The following is a 21,047-nucleotide window of genomic DNA, read 5'->3' as shown; positions in this document are numbered from 1 at the left end:
TTTTTTAAATACAAATCCAATAGTGCCAAGCGCTTGAAGATGGCTGTCCCACCTTGGGAGAGGGCCACCTCAGCAGGAACGTGGAGCACAAAACCCAGCTCTGTAAGAACTACCGCACTAAGATGTCTGTTATCCCTTCATTTTTCTAAGCCGTTCTTGTACCAAGTGACCTCCTTTCACATTTTTTTATATCGTGCCCTAGCAGCTATCATTGGAATGCAGCTTTGCCTCAAACCAAGACAACAATGGACTGAACTCAGACAGCTTCTGCGAGTTAAGAGGAAATCCACCTCCCTCATACGCCTGAGCCTGCTTCCAACACCTCCCACCGCAGCTGAGGTAGAGGAAAGGCGAGAGCGTTCGTACAGAGGCTCCGGCGCCAGACGGCAAGCGGCTCTGTATGCTAAACTCCTCCAGAAGCGGGTTCTTCCCGGCTAAGAGGAGAGCAGAGGGAAGGCATCCGAGGGGCTTCCCTCAAGACAGGGGTTTTACATCACTGAAAAATTGCCTTAAAACCAGTTTTCACACAGCCTTTCATTTCGCTTCCACGTAATAACGCCGCTCCGCTGAGTCATCGCGCTGCCCTTTGTATTCTCTCCGCCCACACGTGCTCCGCGCAAGCGGGCACCGCGTCCCCCCCAGCGCTCTCACGAGTTCGCAAGAGGGAGACGCAGATTCTTCCCACCACCAGGAATAAGCTCCCGCATCAACGCAAAGTCAAAAATCCTTCCAAAGCCGAGAGGTTTCACGCAGCCAGCGTGGAAACTCTCCCTCCGGGCTGCGGCATTACTCGCTGGTTTCACAGCGTAGTTCCTACCAAGACCCTACATCTAGCGCCAGACCCGCCTTCCACAAAACTAAAGAACTCCGCCTTCTGTACAGCAATTTTATTTAAATCAAGTTTAACTTTGTTTTTACACTAATGCCTCAGTGCGTCCTTTAAAAGGAAAGGATTTTCTTTAAAAAGTATTTGTACGTAAGACAACAAATCATAGAAATGAACACAGCAACGTCAACGATCCCTAAAACATGCACAATTGTACACCGAACCGCAGGTGGCGGGAAGAGCAGGAGGGAAGAGGAAGGAAACCTCTCTCTTAAGCTTTACGTTCGATTAACGCAAACAGAAACAGATGCCAGCGCCCACAGCGCTGCTCAGAGCCACCGACGCTTTCTGGACAGCAAGAGCCAATTGCCCTTCGTTACCTTTCAGCCGAGGAGAAGACAAATCCAAGCAAGCGCACAAGTTTATAGGCGAACGCTTTATCCGGCAGCTGCTGGGAAGCTCCGAGGCCGGTGTAACCTACAAGCAAAGCGCGCGGAGCAGCAGTCCCGCGTTGTTGCCCTACCCGTGGCAAGCTTGCGTTGCAGGGCGCGGGGAACACACGGCACCAACCAAGTGCTCCGATTCAGTCACCAAATTCAGCCTCCCCTGCCCCTACCTCGACAGCTTCCACCCCCCGTTAGAAGCCACTTCCCGAAGCCACTGGGCCGAAAAGATGCGGCTTCCTTTGTGGACCATCCGCTACTTTTATGAGATTTCAGTTGTTTCTATTTCACCTCTTGGCAACAAGCCTGGAAGATAGGAGACAGAAGCCCCTACGCACCTCACCCCGGGCAACAACAGCCGGGGCTCCCGGCAGCCGGGCCCGGGCGGGCGATTCCGATGTCCGGCTGGGCCAGAAGCGTGGCGATCGCAGCTTCCGACAGCAGGCGAAGCAGCCCCTGTCCTCAGAGCAGCCCCTCATCGGCACGCCTGATCCTACGTTTGGTTATTAGCCTCGGGTTTGGGTTTGGTTTGTGGTTTTTTTTTTTTTTAGTTTTTTCCCCTCCTTTCAGAGGCATACAACTTACTACATCCTCTGAAAGAGCCTTTCTTCTTCACACCATAGAGAACTCCAACCTTCCGCCCCTTCTCTGTCCTCGGTTTTTAGCGCACGCCTTCAGAGTAGAAGCACAAGCAGCAGACACCGACGCCTTATCCAGCCAGATCAACAGATTGGCCCCCAGTTTCACCTTAGCAAGTGACAACATCAGTATTCATTTTAGTCCACCCTCAAAACAAGAACAGGAGAAATGACGTGAGAAAGCAGATACATTGCTGCAACCTTAACTATATGCAACCACCTCCTTTACTGTATTGATTTAGCCACAAATTAAGGGGGGGGAAGATGAGGAAGAAGTGAGGATGAAGAGGCAGCCATTTCAAAACACTGAGGTGACCCAACACCCTCTCCTACCACCTGCAGAACGACTTCCAGGAAAAGGGAGACTTCATACATCCTACAATGCATAAAGCCCTAGCCCAAAAGCCATTCTTTTTCTTACTACCAGTATTACACTTGCAACCTCTGTGCTGAAACGCTACAGAACCACGCGAGGCCAGACGTGCAGGGAGAGGCACCTGGATCTCCAGTATTTGTAGAAAGTAGAAATTCACATAAACCCGTCTTGTCCCTCCCCGTTAGTTTGGCTCAGCCCCTCCTGACCCACCAGCACCCCCCTCACGGGTCGGACAGCTGCCAGCGGTACTGCTCTCCACTTCCACGCTCACACGAAAGTGCAAAGCTACACGGGACACACGGGCGAGCATGCACATAACCCTCCAGCGCCGGACGTACCGCCCACCCAGCTGAGAAGGTTGTAGTTGGGACAAGAAAAGAAACAAAAAAATCCCTTCAAGTAATTTAAAACAGCCCATTCTTGAGGTTACAGCTGCATGGAAGCAGTGACCAGCTGGGCCTGTTCGGGGGGATAAGGCAAAAAAGTCTGAAGTCCTGGAGGGATGGAAGAATGAGAAGGTGTCAGTAGTGAGAGATTAAGAGTTATTCCGTAGGTTGCTTCTTCACCCTCCTGTGATTCTCATCTCCAGATGACCAGCACCAGCTGCCTCCAGTTACTTCTGCACGCAGCTCGGCCACGCAAGCCCACCACAGATCGCCGATAGAATGATATAGATGATAACCTGGAGGAAGAGAACAGCCACTTCATTACGGAACTGTGCCTCCATCACTCAGTCAGCTGCTGACGGCCTGGCAAGCAAAACACAAGCCCGGAAACCCCAGGTTATCCAGACCCTAATGAACTTGTCAAAAGCCCTGCAGGACTTTGCGCCAGCGCCTCTTCCTCCACGCCCTCACAGCAACATGGGGAGGAGAACTGTCCCCCAGCGAAACACGAACGAGGGTTCAGCGGCAACAAAGACACATCTAACCTGCAATTAACCCTCAGCATCCCCACGTTTGCACGGTTGGCATTTATTATGGGCTGGAGGTACACCGTCACAGTGGAAAAAAGCTACTTTGAAGTTAAGTAACAAGATACCAACAGGACTAAGGCCTAGAAAGCCATTACAGATAGAGTAGCCATAAACTCAGTAGCGTAGCTTCTAATGGAGCTAGCAAGGCAGCTAAGACGGGCACTTCGGAGCCAGCCAGTGCTGCCTGGGAAGCTTTTCCTATTGCCTTGACAAGAGCAGCTGCCCGGCACGATGCTCCTCTCTCCTCACCTCCCACAAGACCATCAAAACACTTGTTTCGCCACTAAGACCCTTCCAGGCACAGAGCTGAGTACATGTGGGTCTAAAGACACTAACAGGCTATTGGAATTTTCCAGTAGTTAAGCCTGACTTAAGAGCTAAAGGTTATTGTGCTCCATACTTACAAGTGATACAATGATGATGACGATGGTAAGCTTGAGGTTCTTCATACACATGGCTCTAGCGAGGTTCCTGCTGGTAGTTTTGAAAGTGACTGACTACAAGAGAGAATAAAACAACTAATTAATTCCTGAAGCTGCTGCAAAGGAAGCTGCATCCCAAGAATCACAGAATCGTTTAGGTTGGAAAAGCCCTTTAAGATCATCCAAGCCAACCGTTAGCCTATCACTGCCAAGCCCACCACTGAACCAATTAAGGGCAGAGGAATAATTTCATGTTTCCTGGCTTGGTGGCTGCATTATTTTTTAATGAAAGTAAAACCAGGAATCAGTAAGGCTGGAAAGGCCCTCTAAGATCATCAGTCCAACCATCACCCCGACACCCCCATGCCCACTAAACCATGTCCCCAAGTGCCACGTCTGCCCGTTTTTTGAACACAAAAAGCTAGATGAAGAGGCTTTTCCCAGCTACTACCTCCCCAATAACCCAAACCGCTGCAGTTATCTCCTCCAGAGCCAGTGCACTCCTGCAGTCACACTAATACAACACTCCAGAGGCAGAGAAAACTCGCCCACGCTCCTTTAGGGGCAAGATCGAGCGTGCATGTGAGCCCAGAACCAGCTCGGGGTTGTACTGGCCCACGCTCAGCTTGGGAGAATTACACACAGAGTATCACGGGGTCCGTAGGCTGCCCACGAGGACTGCTTTACCTTAGAGTACTTTTGGTTGGGTTCTCATTTGATTTCCAACCTTTTGGGAGCTGAAGTGCTCCAAAATATTTATGGAACTACCGATCTAATCACCAACACATTACATGCAACTTCATTATTGCAAACACACCTGCTCCAATGAGACAACCCATGGTGCTGCTCTTGACAGCAGTTCCACAGGGGCTAGACAAGTCCTTTAATGCTAGAACTTTCCTGCGTTTTATGCAAAGCTTGTGGTCGCTCTGTTACAAGTCTCCTCTCTGTATCCTGCAATTCCACCCATTCAAAACAGGTTTCGGTCACCAAATGACCTGAAGCACCCACCACAGGCTGCATTAGCACAACTGTTCTCACCCGCTTTCCTTGCAGAGCTCCCGCAAGGCTACGCCTGCCCAGAGCAAGGCTGCGGCACCCAGAGCAGCCAACTCAGCAGCACACTCTGCTGGCTACTTTCAGGTTTTCCCCACAAACCACCCCCCAACTTTCTTAAGGCAAGGCTACACCAGGCCAGAACTGCCTCCCGGCGAACTGTCATTTTGACTTAAAGCCGATTCCCCATGCTCAGCCACCATCTGAACTTCAGGAGCGCTTCTCTTGCTCAGCCATGCGGTTTCGACGCGTGGAAGCAGACTGCTGGGTACCAGCAGAGCTCGTCCCAGCCCAGCCTAGTTCTCCAGAGGACAGGGCTACTCTGACCACCACCTCCTGCAGACCTCCCTCCCAAAAGGGGCCCTTGCCACTGTTGCTAGGAGGGGTCCAACACGTTTGGTTTATGCACAATATTCTGGTGGTCAAGGCTCATACATACAGGAGTGAGAAAACACAGTCCATCACTCTGAAGTCTGAGAACATCAGCCCTGGATCTCCTAGGATGCTCACCACTGGGCTGCAAGACGTTCACACTGGAGGCATATCCCACTCCTTCATTTTCTGCATGGTTTCCCAGAACCAACACTCCCTGGGAGACCTCCTACATGAATTCAGCCTAATTCCTGAAGGAATTCCAGTCCATTTGTCTCAAGCATTACCCAAAGTTAGACTACTTCTTACCACCACCTGAGGAAGTGGTAAGGTTTAAACACCTGATAGCTGCAGGACAGTGTTCCCTACTGGGAAAGCTCCAGGAATCGCTACTACCTCTCTAAAGCGTGAGTACTTTTTGCCAGCTTAGAGGTGTTTGGATCTCCAGAAGCCCCACACAGGAGACACTGGCTCTCCGCTGGGTTCAGGATTGCCTTCTGAGGGTCAGGTGCCCAAGGAATTGGGCACCAAGCCAGGACTCTGCAGAGGAAAGTGCTGAGCCAGGTCTAGGGATTCCCAGATGAAAGACAAAAAAGCTTCCAGAGCGTACGACACTTTACTAGGTAACTGAATGCTTTATAATTATGTTAAATTTTGGGATTTTCAGTCTTCTCTCACTTAGAAACACTCCACAAAGCTCCAGAGTCTTTTACAGACTATTTAGGTGGAACAACTCAGGTTTTTTTTTTTTTAAAACCAGCTACACTTTCCCTGTTGGTATACTAGAACAGCCCTACAGATTAACGTATTTCCAGTTTATCTGCATCAGGCTGACTTCAGACCAGGCTGCAAGAGAAGTTTTAATTACGGTCTTTAGCTTTCCTATCGCTCCAGATAAAGAGTGGGTTTTCCCCCGCCTCTGGCACAAGAGACGAGGACAAGAAACACCACCGCTCGTGCTGGCAGCGTGTCAGCCTGTGCACTGGTTGTAGCAAAGAGGAGCAAGTTGACGATGGTTCTGTAACAGGATGGCGCAGCCGGTCCTTGGCCAGCAGCGCAGCCTGGTATTGAGCAGTCGCCCAACAAATCCCAGCGGTACTGGCAGGATCCAGAGCAGAGATGCACGGGACACCTTCATTCTCTAAAAGGAGCTGCAAGGCTGGGATGCACCTTGTGAAACAGCTTTAAGGAGGGGGGGAAAAATAAGGCAGGGCTTGTGTCTGACACAGGGAAGGATTACCTGTAAATCTAGCTGCTTCAGTGTCTGTTTAAAAGTGGCTCTAGATGCCATTCTTCAGCTCCACTGCTCCCCGAGGAGCACAATCGATGCAGTAACACTATTTCCCCACTTTTAAGTTCTTCCCCAGACTTACCGAATCCACAAGATTCTCTGTTTTATCGATCAGCAACTCCAGCTTCTCTCCCCTTTGTGCCACCAGGTCTGGAGAAAGAGACAAAAATCCAAATCTGTAGGTAGAATCCCAGGGCAAAAAGCTGCTTCCAATACCCAAGCTCAGCTGCAAGCCAGGAGCTCTTGGCAGTGGGTTATTAGACATCAAGTAGTTCTCAGCCTTTCAGAGATTGCCAGGCAACAGTACTTAAGGAACAGCCTCACGTCACACAGGCTACGTTTTGGGACTGACCTGACTCAATTTTGGCCAATTCCAGATCTAACCCTCTATTTTAAGTGGTCAGATCTGTCAAAACCCAAACCAGAGTCTGACACATGCACAACAAAAAAAAAAAAAAAAAAAAAGTAAGCTACCGAGGAGGATTTTCCTCACAGCAGCGGCAGGAAAGCCACAGTGACAAAGAGACCAAATCCAGAGCGTGCTTCACCCCATCACGAGCCGTGCAAGTTCATCTCAAACAGCGTTCCTCACGCCCACGTGCCACCCTCAAACCAAGTTCAATGCCAAGTAACAGCTTGCAAACTCAGAGCTCCTCCAGCCCCTTCTTCATCAGCTCGTCCTGTCAAAAGAGGCCACCCCACCATCAGCTTCACTCTCGATAACTCCCTGCGGGACTGCTGTGCTGGCCCGGAGGAACTCTGCACGCGTGGCACTGAGGGAAGCCAGGTACCTATGTTTCGAACCATGATTCCTTTAAGTTCATCGATTTGAGCTTGCGTCTCTGCCACCTGGTCAGTGCCCTTGCTCTCCGAGTGGTATTTCTGTAACAAACGAATAGTCAGTGAAAGCAGGGACCCTCAACGTTGCGCTTCAGTTCCTTAAGACAAAAAAGGAAACTCCGGGTCACTACAGAACAGCACAGACATAAATGCCAGTTTTCAAATTACCTGCGACATTTGTAAGGGGGTAGCAGACCCAAATCTGAGTTTCTCAGCCACTTGCAGATCACATGCGCCCATCTGCTCCTGCACTGCAGGAGCTGCAGGGCAGCCAGGTGCCTGCAACTTCCAGGGAGCCCAGAAATAACAGCCCCCTTCGAAAGTCTAAGCGACTGGCAGCAAGGAAGGGAAGTTAAGACCAGAATCTGTGAGATACGGTTCAGTAAATGCCTGGGCTACTCTCAGTGGTCCCACTCCCACACACCGCGCTCACCAGCCACAGCAGAGCAAATTGAGAACCTCCTACACCACGTGTACAGCACCAGTTGTAGTTGCCCCAGATACAGATTGTGTACGAGCCCTGAAAGCCAATATTCCAAGGACATCTAATCTTTAATTCAAGGGAGGTGTCAAACAAAAAAAAAAAAAAAAAACCAACCCCAAAACATTGCTCAGGTTATGACGTGTAGGTAATCAATTAAGGACTCTTCAACAGAACATTCGAAACACTTGTCTTGTAGACCGTACAGCCTGAGGTTTAGTGCAATAATAAGGCTATTGATCATGAGTCACAGGGCAGTTATTTATTCCTTCTCTATTTTCCATCTGACTTCATTCATTTCATTTGACATTACATCTAGCAACAGGTCTGTGCTTTCCCCAGGCCCGTTTTCTCCGCAGGTGCGGGAAGTATACCCCTGCAGACCAAACACCAGGGAGAAGTGTGAACTGCAACATTCCCGCTACATTAGCAGCTCATATTTTAAGAGCAGCCCAATCCCACACCTACAGCAACTGCTCTCTGCTTTTTCTCCTCTCCCCCACAAAAAAATCCCCACTGAAGCAGGGCAGGGGGGGTGTTTGCAGACCCAGGTTACACATCAAGCCAAGGCTGCATTAAGAAAAAGTGCTCTGTGAGATGCATCTCGTTCTATAGAGGGCTGAAGGAAAATGCAAACACTACGCTGTGCACCTAAATACTTCAGAAGCTATACCGATATACTGCTGTGAATAAAATACATAAAGCGATACAGCTCTCAAATCTCTCCTGCCTGGCAGCTGCGGGCTTTGCCACACCTGAAATACAATACAGAGCAAGCAAAGTGCTTCTGTGAAAATGGGATGGTAGCATCCAGGCTGTATGAGACTGCTGCGGTAAGCAAAGTAAGCACATAACTCCTCTGCGCTTCGAGAGGGAAGCAGATTCCAGCTCAACCTTTCCCTTCAGGAGTCCAAGAACAGACCCAGCGTAGCTAGAATAGTCTTCTAAAACCCGGGAATTTCTTAAAAAGGAGATTGACAGTATTTTGTATGTGCCCCAATGACAACATCCAGAACTCGGCTTTAGTTGAGCTGTCAACGGGGCCAATAAAATCAAGACAGAAGAAGCCGGAACACATCAGGACAGCAGTGCCATCCAGTTCCAGCCACGGAAAGCAACGTGCTCTGTTGCCAGGGGAAAGCTAGGACGGACTGCTCCCTTCGCACACGGCAGGAGAGGGCTGCCACCACAGCCCTGCCAGAACCAGGCAACCACGAGAGCGGTGGGTGAGAAGAAACCTTACGCTGCGGGCAGCTGCTCCCCGACAGCAGCCTTCCTTGCCACAGCCGAGCTCGCAGCACCGCGCCAAGGTGCTCTGTCCCTTGTTCAGTGCCTGCACAGACCCCACTGACATGGGCTTCGACTTCCTTCCAGACTGGAATCGTACTGGTGGAGCAACTCGTCTTGCAAAGACTACAGTGCCTACAGTCCCTAGACTTGGAATCCAGCATCGTCCTAAACGCCACTACAGCCTCAGCTGAAAAGTGCAAGTTGAGGCTGACACAGATATTCCCCTTGCTTTTGTAGTAACCCTCACACTTTTAATTTTGGGGTTGGAAGGGTCAGAGGATGTGGGACCTTTCACAAGTCATTTATCCTGCTCCTTAACCTCCTACCTATCTTGGGAACGGAAATCCTTGGAGCATCTGTGCAAGCTAGCTGGAGAGTCTACCATGGTTCTGTATACAACACTTGACTGTAATCCAAGTCCACTTTTCTTTCCTCCTGAAAAGGATGCAGTAACATAAGCAAATCTCCTGTCACGCTCCAGCAGCGCGCTACTGAAATTACCATGAAGTAAGGAGGAGAGAAGCGAGAGGCAGTTAGGGATTACTAGATACTCAAGTTCTGAAGTTTAGTTTAACAGAAACGGAGCAACAGGCGTTTGTCTTGCTCTTAGTGACAGTGATGTTAGCTTCCACTGGATGGTCAACTAGAACTAGGTTTGACATTTCACGTTACCACTAGGATCTAATCTGCAGTGCAGCTACCTGGTACAAACAGTTAATGCATCACTTTAACCCCACCCATTTTTACCACCAAAGCAGCAAAGCAACCCGGCTGCAGCGTGAGCGTGGGGAGAACAGCCGACTCCCCTGGCTTTATACCCAGACTCAGCATGGCGCTTCAGTTCCGAGTCAGAAAATTTCTGGGGAGAAGTTTGGCTTGTTAGGGAAACCCCGTTCAGCAACGGATCTCACCAGCTGCGCAGCTAAGACACTTGAGAACTCGCTGTTCATTGCATAGGGAAGGGCTGTCTGTGCTCTTGAGCCGTATGTGGTCTGAAACCTCTTCTTGATTTCATTCAGGAAGTTGAAGGCTCTGGATCGTTCAAAGTCCTGGAAGGAAGAGAGCAGAAAACATCCAGAGCTGTGCCAAGTCCAGAATAATGAAGCGTACGGGGCACGTAGCCAGTTGTAGGGAAACTGTAATTATCAGTTCTTAACAGGCATGTTGCGCGTAACACTATGGGATTTGACTGGTTATCCTGGGGTCTGAGCAGCAGCCAGATTTCAGCCTCAGCTTCCTGGACATTGGTTTGGTTGGCAGCAGGCTTTACTGGGGTATCCATAGCTCTAATTCTGTGCCTGGTACCTTTTTCCAGCGAGGGAGAAGTTTTTGCTTCAACACTTCCAGAATTGAGGAGTAGTATTATGCACATTTCACTGACAATTAAAGGCTAGCCTCTACATCTAGATTCTGCTGCACTGGGGCTGCTGAAAGAAACCAGACAAAACCAAGAACTTAAGCTCAAAACTAACTATTCACATGCACTTCAGTTCCAGGCTTAGACTTCAAAGCTGTAAGAGATGTGAATGAGAACACAAGCAGTAGCTCCAATGGGAAAAAAAAGGCACCTCAGATTAGCACCCGCTATTGATTTCCTTTGACGTACAGATACAAAAAAAGCCAAAACCTGCAAAGAGCCTGTCTGCGCAATAGCTGCAGCCAAAATACTTACATCATCTGTGATGCAGAGGTATATAATCCTGTCCTGGCAGATGTAATGAAACAGATAACTGCAGAGAAGAAAAAAGAAAAAAAAAAAAAAAAATAAAAGGTCATTTGGAGCTGCCACAGGACTCATCTTCTAGAAGACACTACCGCCTGCGGGGCCTTCAAGGGCTGGAGAAGTAGAAGAGCTAATTCCAGTTACTCTACAGGAAATCACACAGATGCCAACATATCCCAGCCACCTTTGTTGAGCTAAGTGTCTCCATCCCTATAAGCTACACTGAATTAGAAACCACCCACATGTTAAAGAATCACTGGCCTCACACACTTCACAGCACTCCGTGCTTAGCAGTAACTCTGTGGGACATCTAGTTGCCAGCCAACTCCAGTTCCACGTTCTTCCAGTTACTTACGTGTAAACCCAAAACCTTGACAGGATACCCGGCGTAAGATTTATGTCTAATCCTAATCAACGTACATACAAGCATCCACGCACTAGTTCACATGTGAAGAGCTGCAGTTAATTGGAGTGACCAGAGAGATAACCCTCTGGTGAACCTCGCTGCTACAGTGACTTGCTTCTTCAGCCTTGTTTGTATGACCACTGGGTTGCGCTGCCTTTGGTTTTCATTGCAAAGCCCAAGAAACAAAAGCAACCACAGCAGAAAATGAATTAGATAGAACAATAATCAGGCTAAACAGGCTCGAATCATGTGGCTAGGTTAACTATTCATGTAAAGATGCCTTTGGTGGTGCTGAGCGAACACAGATGTTAGTTAAATGCAACCCTCAGTATCCTGAAAAACAGTGCAAACCAGCTCAAAGCAATATTTTCCTATCAAAATTAAACCAAGCTGTTATTTTAGGCCCACCAGAAAACAAACCCCTTAGTTCATACACAACTAAACCCAAACCAGAACTGATCAGACCATTCTAGTTCAACTCACTGGCTTTAGCTGTTGCTTTTTTATTACATGCCCCCTCACCACCATTTGGTGCTGCAGTAGGTGATGTATGCTTCCGATGAGTACAACAGGACAAAATAGGAATAGAGTTGCACAAAGGCCACATGAATAGTCTTCTTTTTTTTTTTTCCTAATGAAAAACTCTATGTATCCTTTCACTTCGACATTTGTGTATTCCCAAAAGTTTCCCCAGTAAGCATGCGGACCCTCTTACAAACTCCAGAATAAAAGCAAGTTAATGCACTTGCTGCACAGCAGTTGCCTTGCACAGCCCTAAGGGAACAGCTCAGTAGCTTTCAGACTCAGGTTCTGTATTATATAAACAAGAAGACACTGAAATAAGCTTTAGGGGTGGGCTAGAAGTATAGTTTACTGCCCTGAAGGTCTGTTCTCATGGAAAAAAAAAAAAAATCCCTGCATATCTGCAACTACTGCCCCTCCCTCCTGGAAGGAGAGAGGTAAAGCTCGTCTGGTACTACCTTGTAGGCTCCCCAGTGACTTGTAGGAGAATCTTTAGAGCAGAGACAGCATAACCCCAAGAACTCCTGATGCTAGAGGGCTGGTTTTCCTTGGAGATTATATAAGAGACACAGAAGTTCTTCTTAAAACCAAAAAGAGCTCGTTAAAAGAGTTTAAGAAGTTCAAAGTTAAAGAAACTCAACTTTTTTCCTGTTTCAGAAGAGCAGAAACAAACCTAGACAGGCAGATAACAGGGTAATTTTCTAGCCTACAGGCTGGGACCCTGGCAAGGCAGAAGGATCCCTGAAACCCTACAGAAAGGAAGAACGACAACTCCTTGTGCTCGCTCAGCTCCACAGCTTTCACATTCTGCCCAGTTATCCTGGTCAAGGAAAAAAAAGAGGCCGTTCTGTATCTCTACAAACCAAACCCCTTGCTTTTTGACAGCAGGAAGAAGTTGCCAGCTCCAGGCGTGTGTGAAAATTCCCCCCGAACAGATGGATAGGAACTCTTCCTTCCCCTCTCCTAGAGGGAAGGCAGTGTTGGCAGATTCTGACCAAAGAGGTGGTTGTGCAAATCACAGAAAATAAGCCAATGTAAGACTTGTCAGAAGAGACTCTTTAGTAGAGGAGACACTCTGATGCCAAGAGCCCAGAGCTGCAGCATGGCATCTGTATGTTTTAATAGCACAATGCAAAGCAGAACAACCACAAACTGCAGTGATCTTCTGCCACCTTTGTTAAATCCTCATTAATGAAACAGTCAGTAACGAGCAAAAGATTGCACGCTTTGCAGCATCCTTTGCAAGTGTAGATGTCTTAGTTACCTCCCAGTGCTCCCTAGCAAAGAGCAAACCAATCTCTAACACAATTCAAGTTTTCATCTATAAAAGCGCACTATGGCACTCCTAAAACTCAACTTTGTAGTTGGTTGAACAGCACTCAAGGAAAAGTTAAAGCAAAAGAAAATAACTGTACCCTTAAAATTACAGTGGGGGGAGCGGGGGAAAGATTCAGCATCCAAAGTACTGCAGACCACAGGGCAGGCAGCTTCCTCAGAAAGCTCTCCCCCAGGGACTTTTAGTGCTCCCAAGCCAGGGAAAGATGCAGGAAAACTACCCCAATTCTCTCTTGAATCCTCAGGCAGCCAAAACAGCTTTAGCACAACAGCTTGCGCAATGTTGAGAACCCAGCCACACTGTCAGTTCCCAAGACAGAGCTGAAGCGGGGTCCAGCTCTTCTAAACTTGCTTCCTCCATAGCTCTTTCTTTAGTTTGCACACCAGCACACTGACTTATCTACTTTAACAAGTCAGCACAGTCTCAGGCGATGTAACATCTAATCCCTCCATTCTCTCAACACTGACCAAGGGCTGTTCAGAGACCTGCACAAGCCTGGGAAAAAATCCTTCTGTCCCACAGACTGGATTTGCGGTAGCTCAGGATGACTCTACAACATCTGCCAGCATGACTTAAAGCAACCAGGATCCACGAGTGATCTGAGAAGGGTGACAGTTTTACCCAAAGCCACGTTCAAGCCTCAGAAAAGCCAGCAAAAGACTCCACAATCCAAATACCAGAGACTCCAACAGTTTGATATCCACAGCTGAGCACCCTCAAACTCACTTTGGAGTTGTATAAAAATAGAAAACTTGATTTCATATCAGCTGCTTCAGTACTTACTGCTTAAGCTAAATTCAAATCCTGGTTATGCCGCAAAGTTCTGGGTAAAAAAAAGTAGCTGTTGAGCTGACTGTACATTCAATCAGCACACTGATCAACATAACACATCCAAAGATTAGTTTGGCTACAATCCATTTTTTCCTGTCCTCGTGCATGTTCACTAGTCTCTCCTCCCATACCCAAAAGAGAAGCGCTACTCACTTCCCATGTGAATAGGTCAGTTTGTTGTTTTCAGACGGTATTTTTGCCAGGATCTGCTCTGTCACCTCCAGGAAGTTTCCTCCGCACCAGGCATGTTTGGCAAGGATGGTTGTGCCCCTCGCCACAACAGCAAACAGGATAGCCATGACTTCACACTACCTGGAAATAAAAACAGAGCGTGAATTGGACTCGCATTCTTCGGCAGAGAAAGCATCATAATTTTAACAGTATTCTCTCAGCCCTCAAGATAATGGGAGGGAGGCATAAGCTTGTTCGATACTTTGACAGGCTACCATTATCAGAAAGCTTCTCGTTTCCCCTTTTAGGTTGTTTCAGAATGACACCAAGACTACAATAATCTCTAGAAAAACGTTGTTCTTATTGCAACTGCATGGTGTCCTACAGTCAGTGATCCCATAACGAATACTGCCTACCTTGTTTCCAACCTAGATTTCTAGCTGTTAGTACATCTTTCTGCTCTTCAACTGACCCTGAAGTTTTTTCTTGCTTGTTATTGAAAAAATTGCCCGCAGCCAGCAAGTTCAGAAAGGAAGTAACTGTCTCGCAGCTATGTTAACAGCAGCTCATTATACAGACCAAGCCCACCATCCCTAACACGACTGTTTAGATGTGAGGCCCTGGCTCTGATTGCTATCAAACTGAAGCAGAAAAACTGCCACTTGCTTCGAGTCACACCGCACACGTCCCCTTTTAGCAGTCAAGGCACCCACTAAGCGTATGTTGTCCCAAGACTTCTGCAAAAGCACATAACCTGCACCTCTCAAAGCGAGACAGCACATTTGCAAACTGATTACCCTCAGCAACACACCATTTCTACAAGCCAACGTTCTCGCATAGGTATCAAACTGGAGAGGTCACAGCGCGCAAGTGTTCGAGGGCCAGACTTCTGCAAAGTCTCCAGAGTTGGAAAAACATGCCTGCTGTCATATAAAGGGACACAATCAGCTCAAGTGTAAGTATCATCACATTAATCTACCGACAGACCCAAGATGTAACATGTGAAACCACAGGTCAGACCACAGCCGTGACATCTGCTCGGCTGATCCAGTACATCCATAAGCAGAAAAGAGGCTTAGGAAGACTTCTGACCCTGCAAAACCCAAAAAAATCTTATTTTCCACCTTGCACTTGACTGCCGTCATACCGCCTGCCTTGTTTTGTGTCTAGAAACTTCTGCATTCTGGCTGGAAAGAGCACACACCTATTTCAGTGCAACCAGGTAGCTTGGAGACCTCTCTAGAAACAGGCACAACAGCAGAGCAGCAGCGGTTTAGCTTCAGGATCCCGAGACCACAGGCAGAACGACTGAACACAGGCTATGCCCAGCCAGACTTTCCACCCCTCCGGCACGGACTGAGGTCACCTATCGATCTCTTCTCTGTCAGGGGTCGGTCCTACCGAGCACTGCGCAGAGAGATCTGCCCTGAAGAGCTTATGCTTTCGAGTGAACTGATGCACAAATGATCACGGCAACAGTGGAAGAGGTGGTGGAGGAATGCAGAGCTGTTAACGAAGCCATGAAGTTGAGATACGGTCACTACCCCACCCCGTTGGGACTCACTTTGTCTGGGCCTGACAGATTCAGGATTGGCCAGCAACAATCAGGTAATCTCCCAAACCTCCCGCAAGTTTAAGAGCTCAACATTGGAGGGGAAAAAGAATAAACTCGTGGATTTATTCAGAGAATAGACTCCACGGCTAAGCTACAATGACCTCGGAGCACTGAGGGATTCAGAGCCAGCGCTGCCGAAGGGAACAGAAGGCAAAGGATGGGTTCGACAAGGGGCTGCAGCAAGCAAAGCAGGAAGCAGAATATTAAGAGGTCTCAAGGGACACTGCTTTGGAGCAGAGCAGCCAGCCAAGCGCACTCTAGAAAACCTGCGGGAATTCACAGTGCCAGGAAAGGGGAAGGGAGAACACAGCAAAGCCTCACCCCATGCAAACGCAAGTTCCCAGATAAGCTGTTCTCCTTTGCTCTTCCAGACCAGAAACACAACAAAAGGGCATCAATAACTGAAGGGGGGAGGAAGCACCAGAGCACTCGGCAGCAGCTCCCCCGAACAGATTTGCTGCTTTCACTTCCTCCCGGCCGAAAGCTGGCGCTCCTCCGACCCACATACGTGCCCCTTTGCCTCCACCGAGGGCACAGGGGAAGCCCCTCGTGCTGCTTTGCAGGGCTTGCTTCTTGTTTACAAGCAAGACCTGTGTTTTCTCACAGCAAGACCTATTTTCGGAACAAAGGCAACTTGTTGCATCTACCTGCTGCTCTTCCCGAGATGACGACTTCCCCTGTCCTCACCCACCCTGTCCAAGCATTCACCCACCGCTCCCACCTAGATGCCAACCTCATGTGGACACGGCTCAGGGATTTAAATGACAGGATTTACATCCAGCTGACAGGCTTGCACAAAATCTGTTAGGAAGGAGGAAGGCGGAGAGCACCCACACCACCCCTTTCGCTACTGGTGAAGGGATTGGGGTTTGCAAACAGCTGTTCCCCTGCCTTGTCCCCCTCCCTCCCAGCCCAAAGCATGCAAGCTCCAGCTCCTCTAACAATGTGGGTACAAATTGGTGACAAACAGCTAGGCTTGGTTTTGTTTCCTCCCACAGCCACAGGTATGCTGGCTTGCAGGCTCCCAACTGCCCGTTAACACCAAGCCTGTCCGCATTACAGAAAAGAACCCAAATTCTTTCATATCTAAGAGGAGATGATCTTTAAACATTAAGGCCAGGTGGTGCTTATTAAGGTCAATTAGGCAATGTCAATGTCCACCTGAAGATGAAGTTACAGAGCATGGAAAAGCAAGGGTAACAGGATTTTCCCCTTACACACTTTCTAAGGAACTCCTCAGCACAAAGACACCCAAGGAGAAAGAATAGAAAGCAGAGAAGAAAGTCGCGATTACTCACTACCTGTAATACAAAAATGAAAAGAAAGTTCAAGAACAGGTTCCAGCAGAAGGAAGTAGTTCTTCACACAATGCATCCTCTGAAGCTCGTTCCCACACGTTATCGTGGCAGAGGAGAGTTCACATGAGTGCAGGAAGTACTTGACAAGTTTATGGAGGAAAAGAATCACTATTAAATAAACATCACCCCAGCAGCTGCTCACCAGTGCCTAAGAGTTTATCGGGAGTTTCTTCTATTCTTCCACTCCTCCCCAGGCATCCCACCACAGAGCCAGACCCACCTTTGGTCTGACTGAGCACAGCCATTCGTAACACTGAGAATCACTTACTCCACAGAAGTTCAGGATTTTTTTTTTTTTTTTTTCCCAGGGAGAAATACTATGAAGTGCAAGTAATATCTTCAAGCAGCAAAGCAGGTGGCCTGCCAAGTCAGATCCACGGTCCAGGTTACAACTCTCACAGCACTCGAGCTTTAGGGCTGCTCTTCTCGTACAGGAACAATTAAGGGTTACACAAAGGCCTACGAAGTCCCAGCGCTCCCAGTTTACAGCAAATGCCTTAAAGCAGTTTAAAAACACGCTTCCAAGGCATCCTATCAACTCTTGCAACACTCAAACTACCAAGAACATCACATGACAAGCAGAGCGCCAAGTCATTTGCAAAGCCTCTTAGAAGCCCGACCACAACCTTTTCCTCCCAGAGTCACTGAAGCAGCCTGCCAGGTCTCATCTTGCCGAGAGCATTTTAGAGCTGCCCCACTACAGAAAATCCAAACTTCCTTCCAGAAACCTGTATCTAGGAGAGCCCAGAGACCGGTCAACCTGCATACACACAAACCAGCACTGAGTGTTCTGACATCTCGCCACAGAAGACTTACGTGGCCAGCCTAGCAGAGCTGGCTTTTTTTTTAAAAAAAAAGAAAGAGCCAGCCTCAAATTGCTGCATCAACCACATGTTGATTGCATGAGAGCAGGAAAAGCAGTCGCAGATCGCAGTGATATTTTTCTGCCTCCGGCCTTAAAAAGCTGCTCGCAAACTCCTCCAAGCACAGGGCTACAGACATGGAAGGCCGAGGGTCACAAAGTGGGACTCTAGTGCTCTTAGGCAAGACTCACCTACCTCTAGTTAAACACAAGCTGAGTAAGTTACTAATCACAAGTCCACCCTCCACAGCCCTGAAGAGACCAGAAGCTTTAGCCTGATGCTCACAACATCATTTAAGATCAGAGTATTTGGACACGGCATCGAGCAGAAGCGGGGATTACTCAGAGCGAAAACATAAAGGAATGAGTAAATCCTTGGAACCTTCCTGCAGGAGCCGCTACCTCCACCTGAAGAAGCCGAAGCAGAAGAGAAGCCAAGCAAAACCCCTGGCCCAACACATTTATAAACAAAGATGAAACAAAACTAAACCCTGGGTAACTCCAGTTAAATGCTTATCACACCAGAGACAAGGGCAGCCACACAGCTGATTTTGATCTCATAAAAAGAAATGATTAACTGCCATGCAACTGTTCCTAGTTTCTCCTGATTACAGCGACAGCAGCTCACTCCTGACAAGGCTACAGAGAGAGCACAAACATTCTCCCAGCAAAAAGGTAACACCTGTGGCCAAAAAAACCCCAACAACAACAAAATATTCAACTGTCCAGTCCTTTACAAGTGATTCTCTACAAGCTTAGACTCATCCCCTATCCTACACCTTAGCTTTGACTAATTTAGCCAGAAGATGCAAACTACACAAAATACACTTTATTCTGTTTTCTACTCACTCAACACCTGATCTCTTCAGGTGCTACCAACCCTGGTTTTCCTAACAACGAGGAACTGCTGAGCAGCACAAGTCCAAGAATTTGTGAACAGTTAGCACACTGATCTGCAATGATACCAGCTTAAACCAAGGGGAATTTATTACACAACCACGCGCCTTCAGATCCACCAAGATACAGTCATCTGCAACGTTTTAGCCAGTCCAGCAACCGAACCAGAACCGTGTCGGTGCGTGGTACAATACCAGGTCGCAGCCAGGAACAAACAAACACAACTAAGCCTCTTGAGCAATCGGGTGACTGTCAAGTATCAAGAAACCAATCTCTTCACATTGCAAACACTCAACGAACAGGACCAATATAAAGGAGCAGTTGTAAAAGAGAAAAAAATAAAAGAAAAACAAACCACAAACCCTTCCCCCTGCCACACACGCTGCAAAAGATCAGCAGCCTGCAAGGCAGCAAGAGACTAACCTCAGAACTGTGAAGGCCACACAAGCAAAGGGACACCTTAATTCCCAGGGCAGAACTCCTCCAGCTTCAAACTGAGGACTGCAAAGTGGTTTGGACAACTCCTAAACGTCTCCATTCTTTTAATATTGGGTATTTGCAGAACTCACACGAGTGAGGTGACAGTTCAATAGTACCTCAGCAAGGTGACACTCGTTGACGCCGTAGGATCCCGCAGTCTGGCAAGGAAATCAACTGATGGATTCACAGTCCTCAGCCTGACTTAGGAGACAGCAGCCACATACTTTGCAACCACACCTGCCCCTGCTTTGGGCTGAGCGGATTAAATGAAATAAAACAGATGAACAGGGAGCGTATTTCTCTCTACAAGCAGTGTCTCACGCAGCCCTGTAAAACTCACGCATGGCTTTTGTTAGTAATACAAATCTATTAAACTGCTGGAGGACATCTCTCCTCAGAAGCTGCAAGAGAGTCAGGAATTAAATCCCGCAAAATCAACCCCTTTGTATGACCTAAAGATCACAACTCTTTTCCAGCTAACCTTACAATACTGAATGGCTGGAAGTAGCCAAGACCAACCCTTCCTAAAAGAAAAACTCGCTTAAGAGATATCAAGTAGGCCTTGCATGGGAAGGCTCCGAATCAGGAGGGCAAGGGGGAAAAGGCTGCATTCCTCGGCCACCCAGAAAACCCCGAAGGTCTAGAATAAACTATGGGATGGCAGTTAAGATAGCTGGGGCAAGAAGCGAACCCAGAACACTGGGCCCACCCTCTGTCAGCGGCACTGCCCTTGCCAGCCACGGGGACTCGCCAGTCCTTCTTCTGGGCCAGAAGATTCACAGCCTCAGAGCCAACCACGGACGGAGGCGGTTACCGCTCCTATTTCCCGAAATCCTCCTGACGGAAAGCAAAGGCCATCGCGTTACTGCTGGCTTTAAACGTGAAGCAGGCGTAGGTGTCGCAACCCTGCAAGTTGCCGGCTGCCTGACTGCAATAAGGAGATCGTTTTAAGTGCGGCGGCGACTTCGGGCGCAAAGTAGCCTAGACTTCCCTTTAACCCTTCCTTGGCACCCGCAAATCGTTATGTCTCCAGAGGATATTCCGACGTTAAGCCCTGTAGTTTGTCTGTTCACGTGAAGCCCGAGGAGCGTGACATTCACGCACCGGCTTGAAGCAAGGTTAGCTTCCCCTCTGCCTGCACAGCTTGCTGCCCAGGCCCGCTTCACCAGCATGGAAATAAATCGCTTCAGACTGACGCGGTCTCCCTCCCAGGCCCGCCAGCTTTTCTGGCAGGCGGCGCAGCATGTTTTGGAAGAGGGGTAAAGACACAGAGCGCGACAGCTCCTCAATAAGCAGCTCGCCAGCGAGGCAACGCCTGCACCCTAAACCCCGCTCGCTTATGGCAGCCTGCGAATGGTGCCTGCTCCCTGCGAGCGCAGCCGTCGTTATTTCTCGCTCTGCGGTCTCCCAAATCCACGCTGCCAGCCCCGCCAGCAACCGGGCGCTGGGGGGTCAAGCGCAGCGCAGCAGCCCCGGCCTCTGCCCGCCGCCGCCATGTCCCGCAGCTCCCCCAGCCCCGCCGCGACATGGCGGCCCCCCCCCGGCACCGAGCGAGGCCTCCGAGCGGCCCGGGGCAGGCTCCGCCGCCCGCCTCCCCTCATCGCACAGCCCTCCCGGCCTTGCGGGCCCGGCCACTCGCGGCCCGGCCGCCCCCCGGGGCGCGGTGGGGGGAAGCGGGGACGCAGCCGCTGGCTTGAGGGGGAGAAGCGGCTCTCCCGAGGGGCCCGGCCCCCCCGCGGCCCCCGCTCACCGCCCGTCCGCGGCAGCCGCAGCCCTCGCTGGGCGCCGCCGCCCGCCGCGCTGGGTGCCCGCCCCCGGCCGCCGCGACGCGGTTC

General features: G+C 49.2%; 1 protein-coding gene across 2 annotated transcripts; it reads right to left on the bottom strand.

Annotated features, from left to right (window-relative positions):
* Nucleotides 1-1,472: 1,472 nt before the first annotated feature.
* Nucleotides 1,473-21,000, bottom strand: VAMP7 (vesicle associated membrane protein 7). Of its 2 annotated transcripts, XM_075720479.1 has the most exons (9): nt 20,963-20,992; nt 14,812-14,920; nt 13,983-14,141; nt 10,684-10,741; nt 9,923-10,060; nt 7,192-7,282; nt 6,483-6,550; nt 3,664-3,756; nt 1,473-2,965 (listed from the first exon to the last, which is right to left on the bottom strand). In XM_075720479.1, exons 3-9 carry the CDS (start codon nt 14,126-14,128, stop codon nt 2,897-2,899), a joined length of 663 nt encoding a protein of 220 aa, XP_075576594.1. In that variant the 5' UTR covers nt 14,129-14,141; nt 14,812-14,920; nt 20,963-20,992; the 3' UTR covers nt 1,473-2,896. The 2 variants fall into 2 exon arrangements, with proteins under 2 accessions (XP_075576594.1, XP_075576593.1); XM_075720478.1 differs by lacking the exon at nt 14,812-14,920 and having other exon boundaries at nt 20,963-21,000.
* Nucleotides 21,001-21,047: the final 47 nt, after the last annotated feature.

Source organism: Pelecanus crispus, chromosome 13 (assembly GCF_030463565.1).
Source record: "Pelecanus crispus isolate bPelCri1 chromosome 13, bPelCri1.pri, whole genome shotgun sequence".
NCBI lineage: Eukaryota > Metazoa > Chordata > Aves > Pelecaniformes > Pelecanidae > Pelecanus > Pelecanus crispus.
Note: the sequence above shows the minus strand (reverse complement) of the source record. Positions and strands in the feature narration are given on the sequence as shown.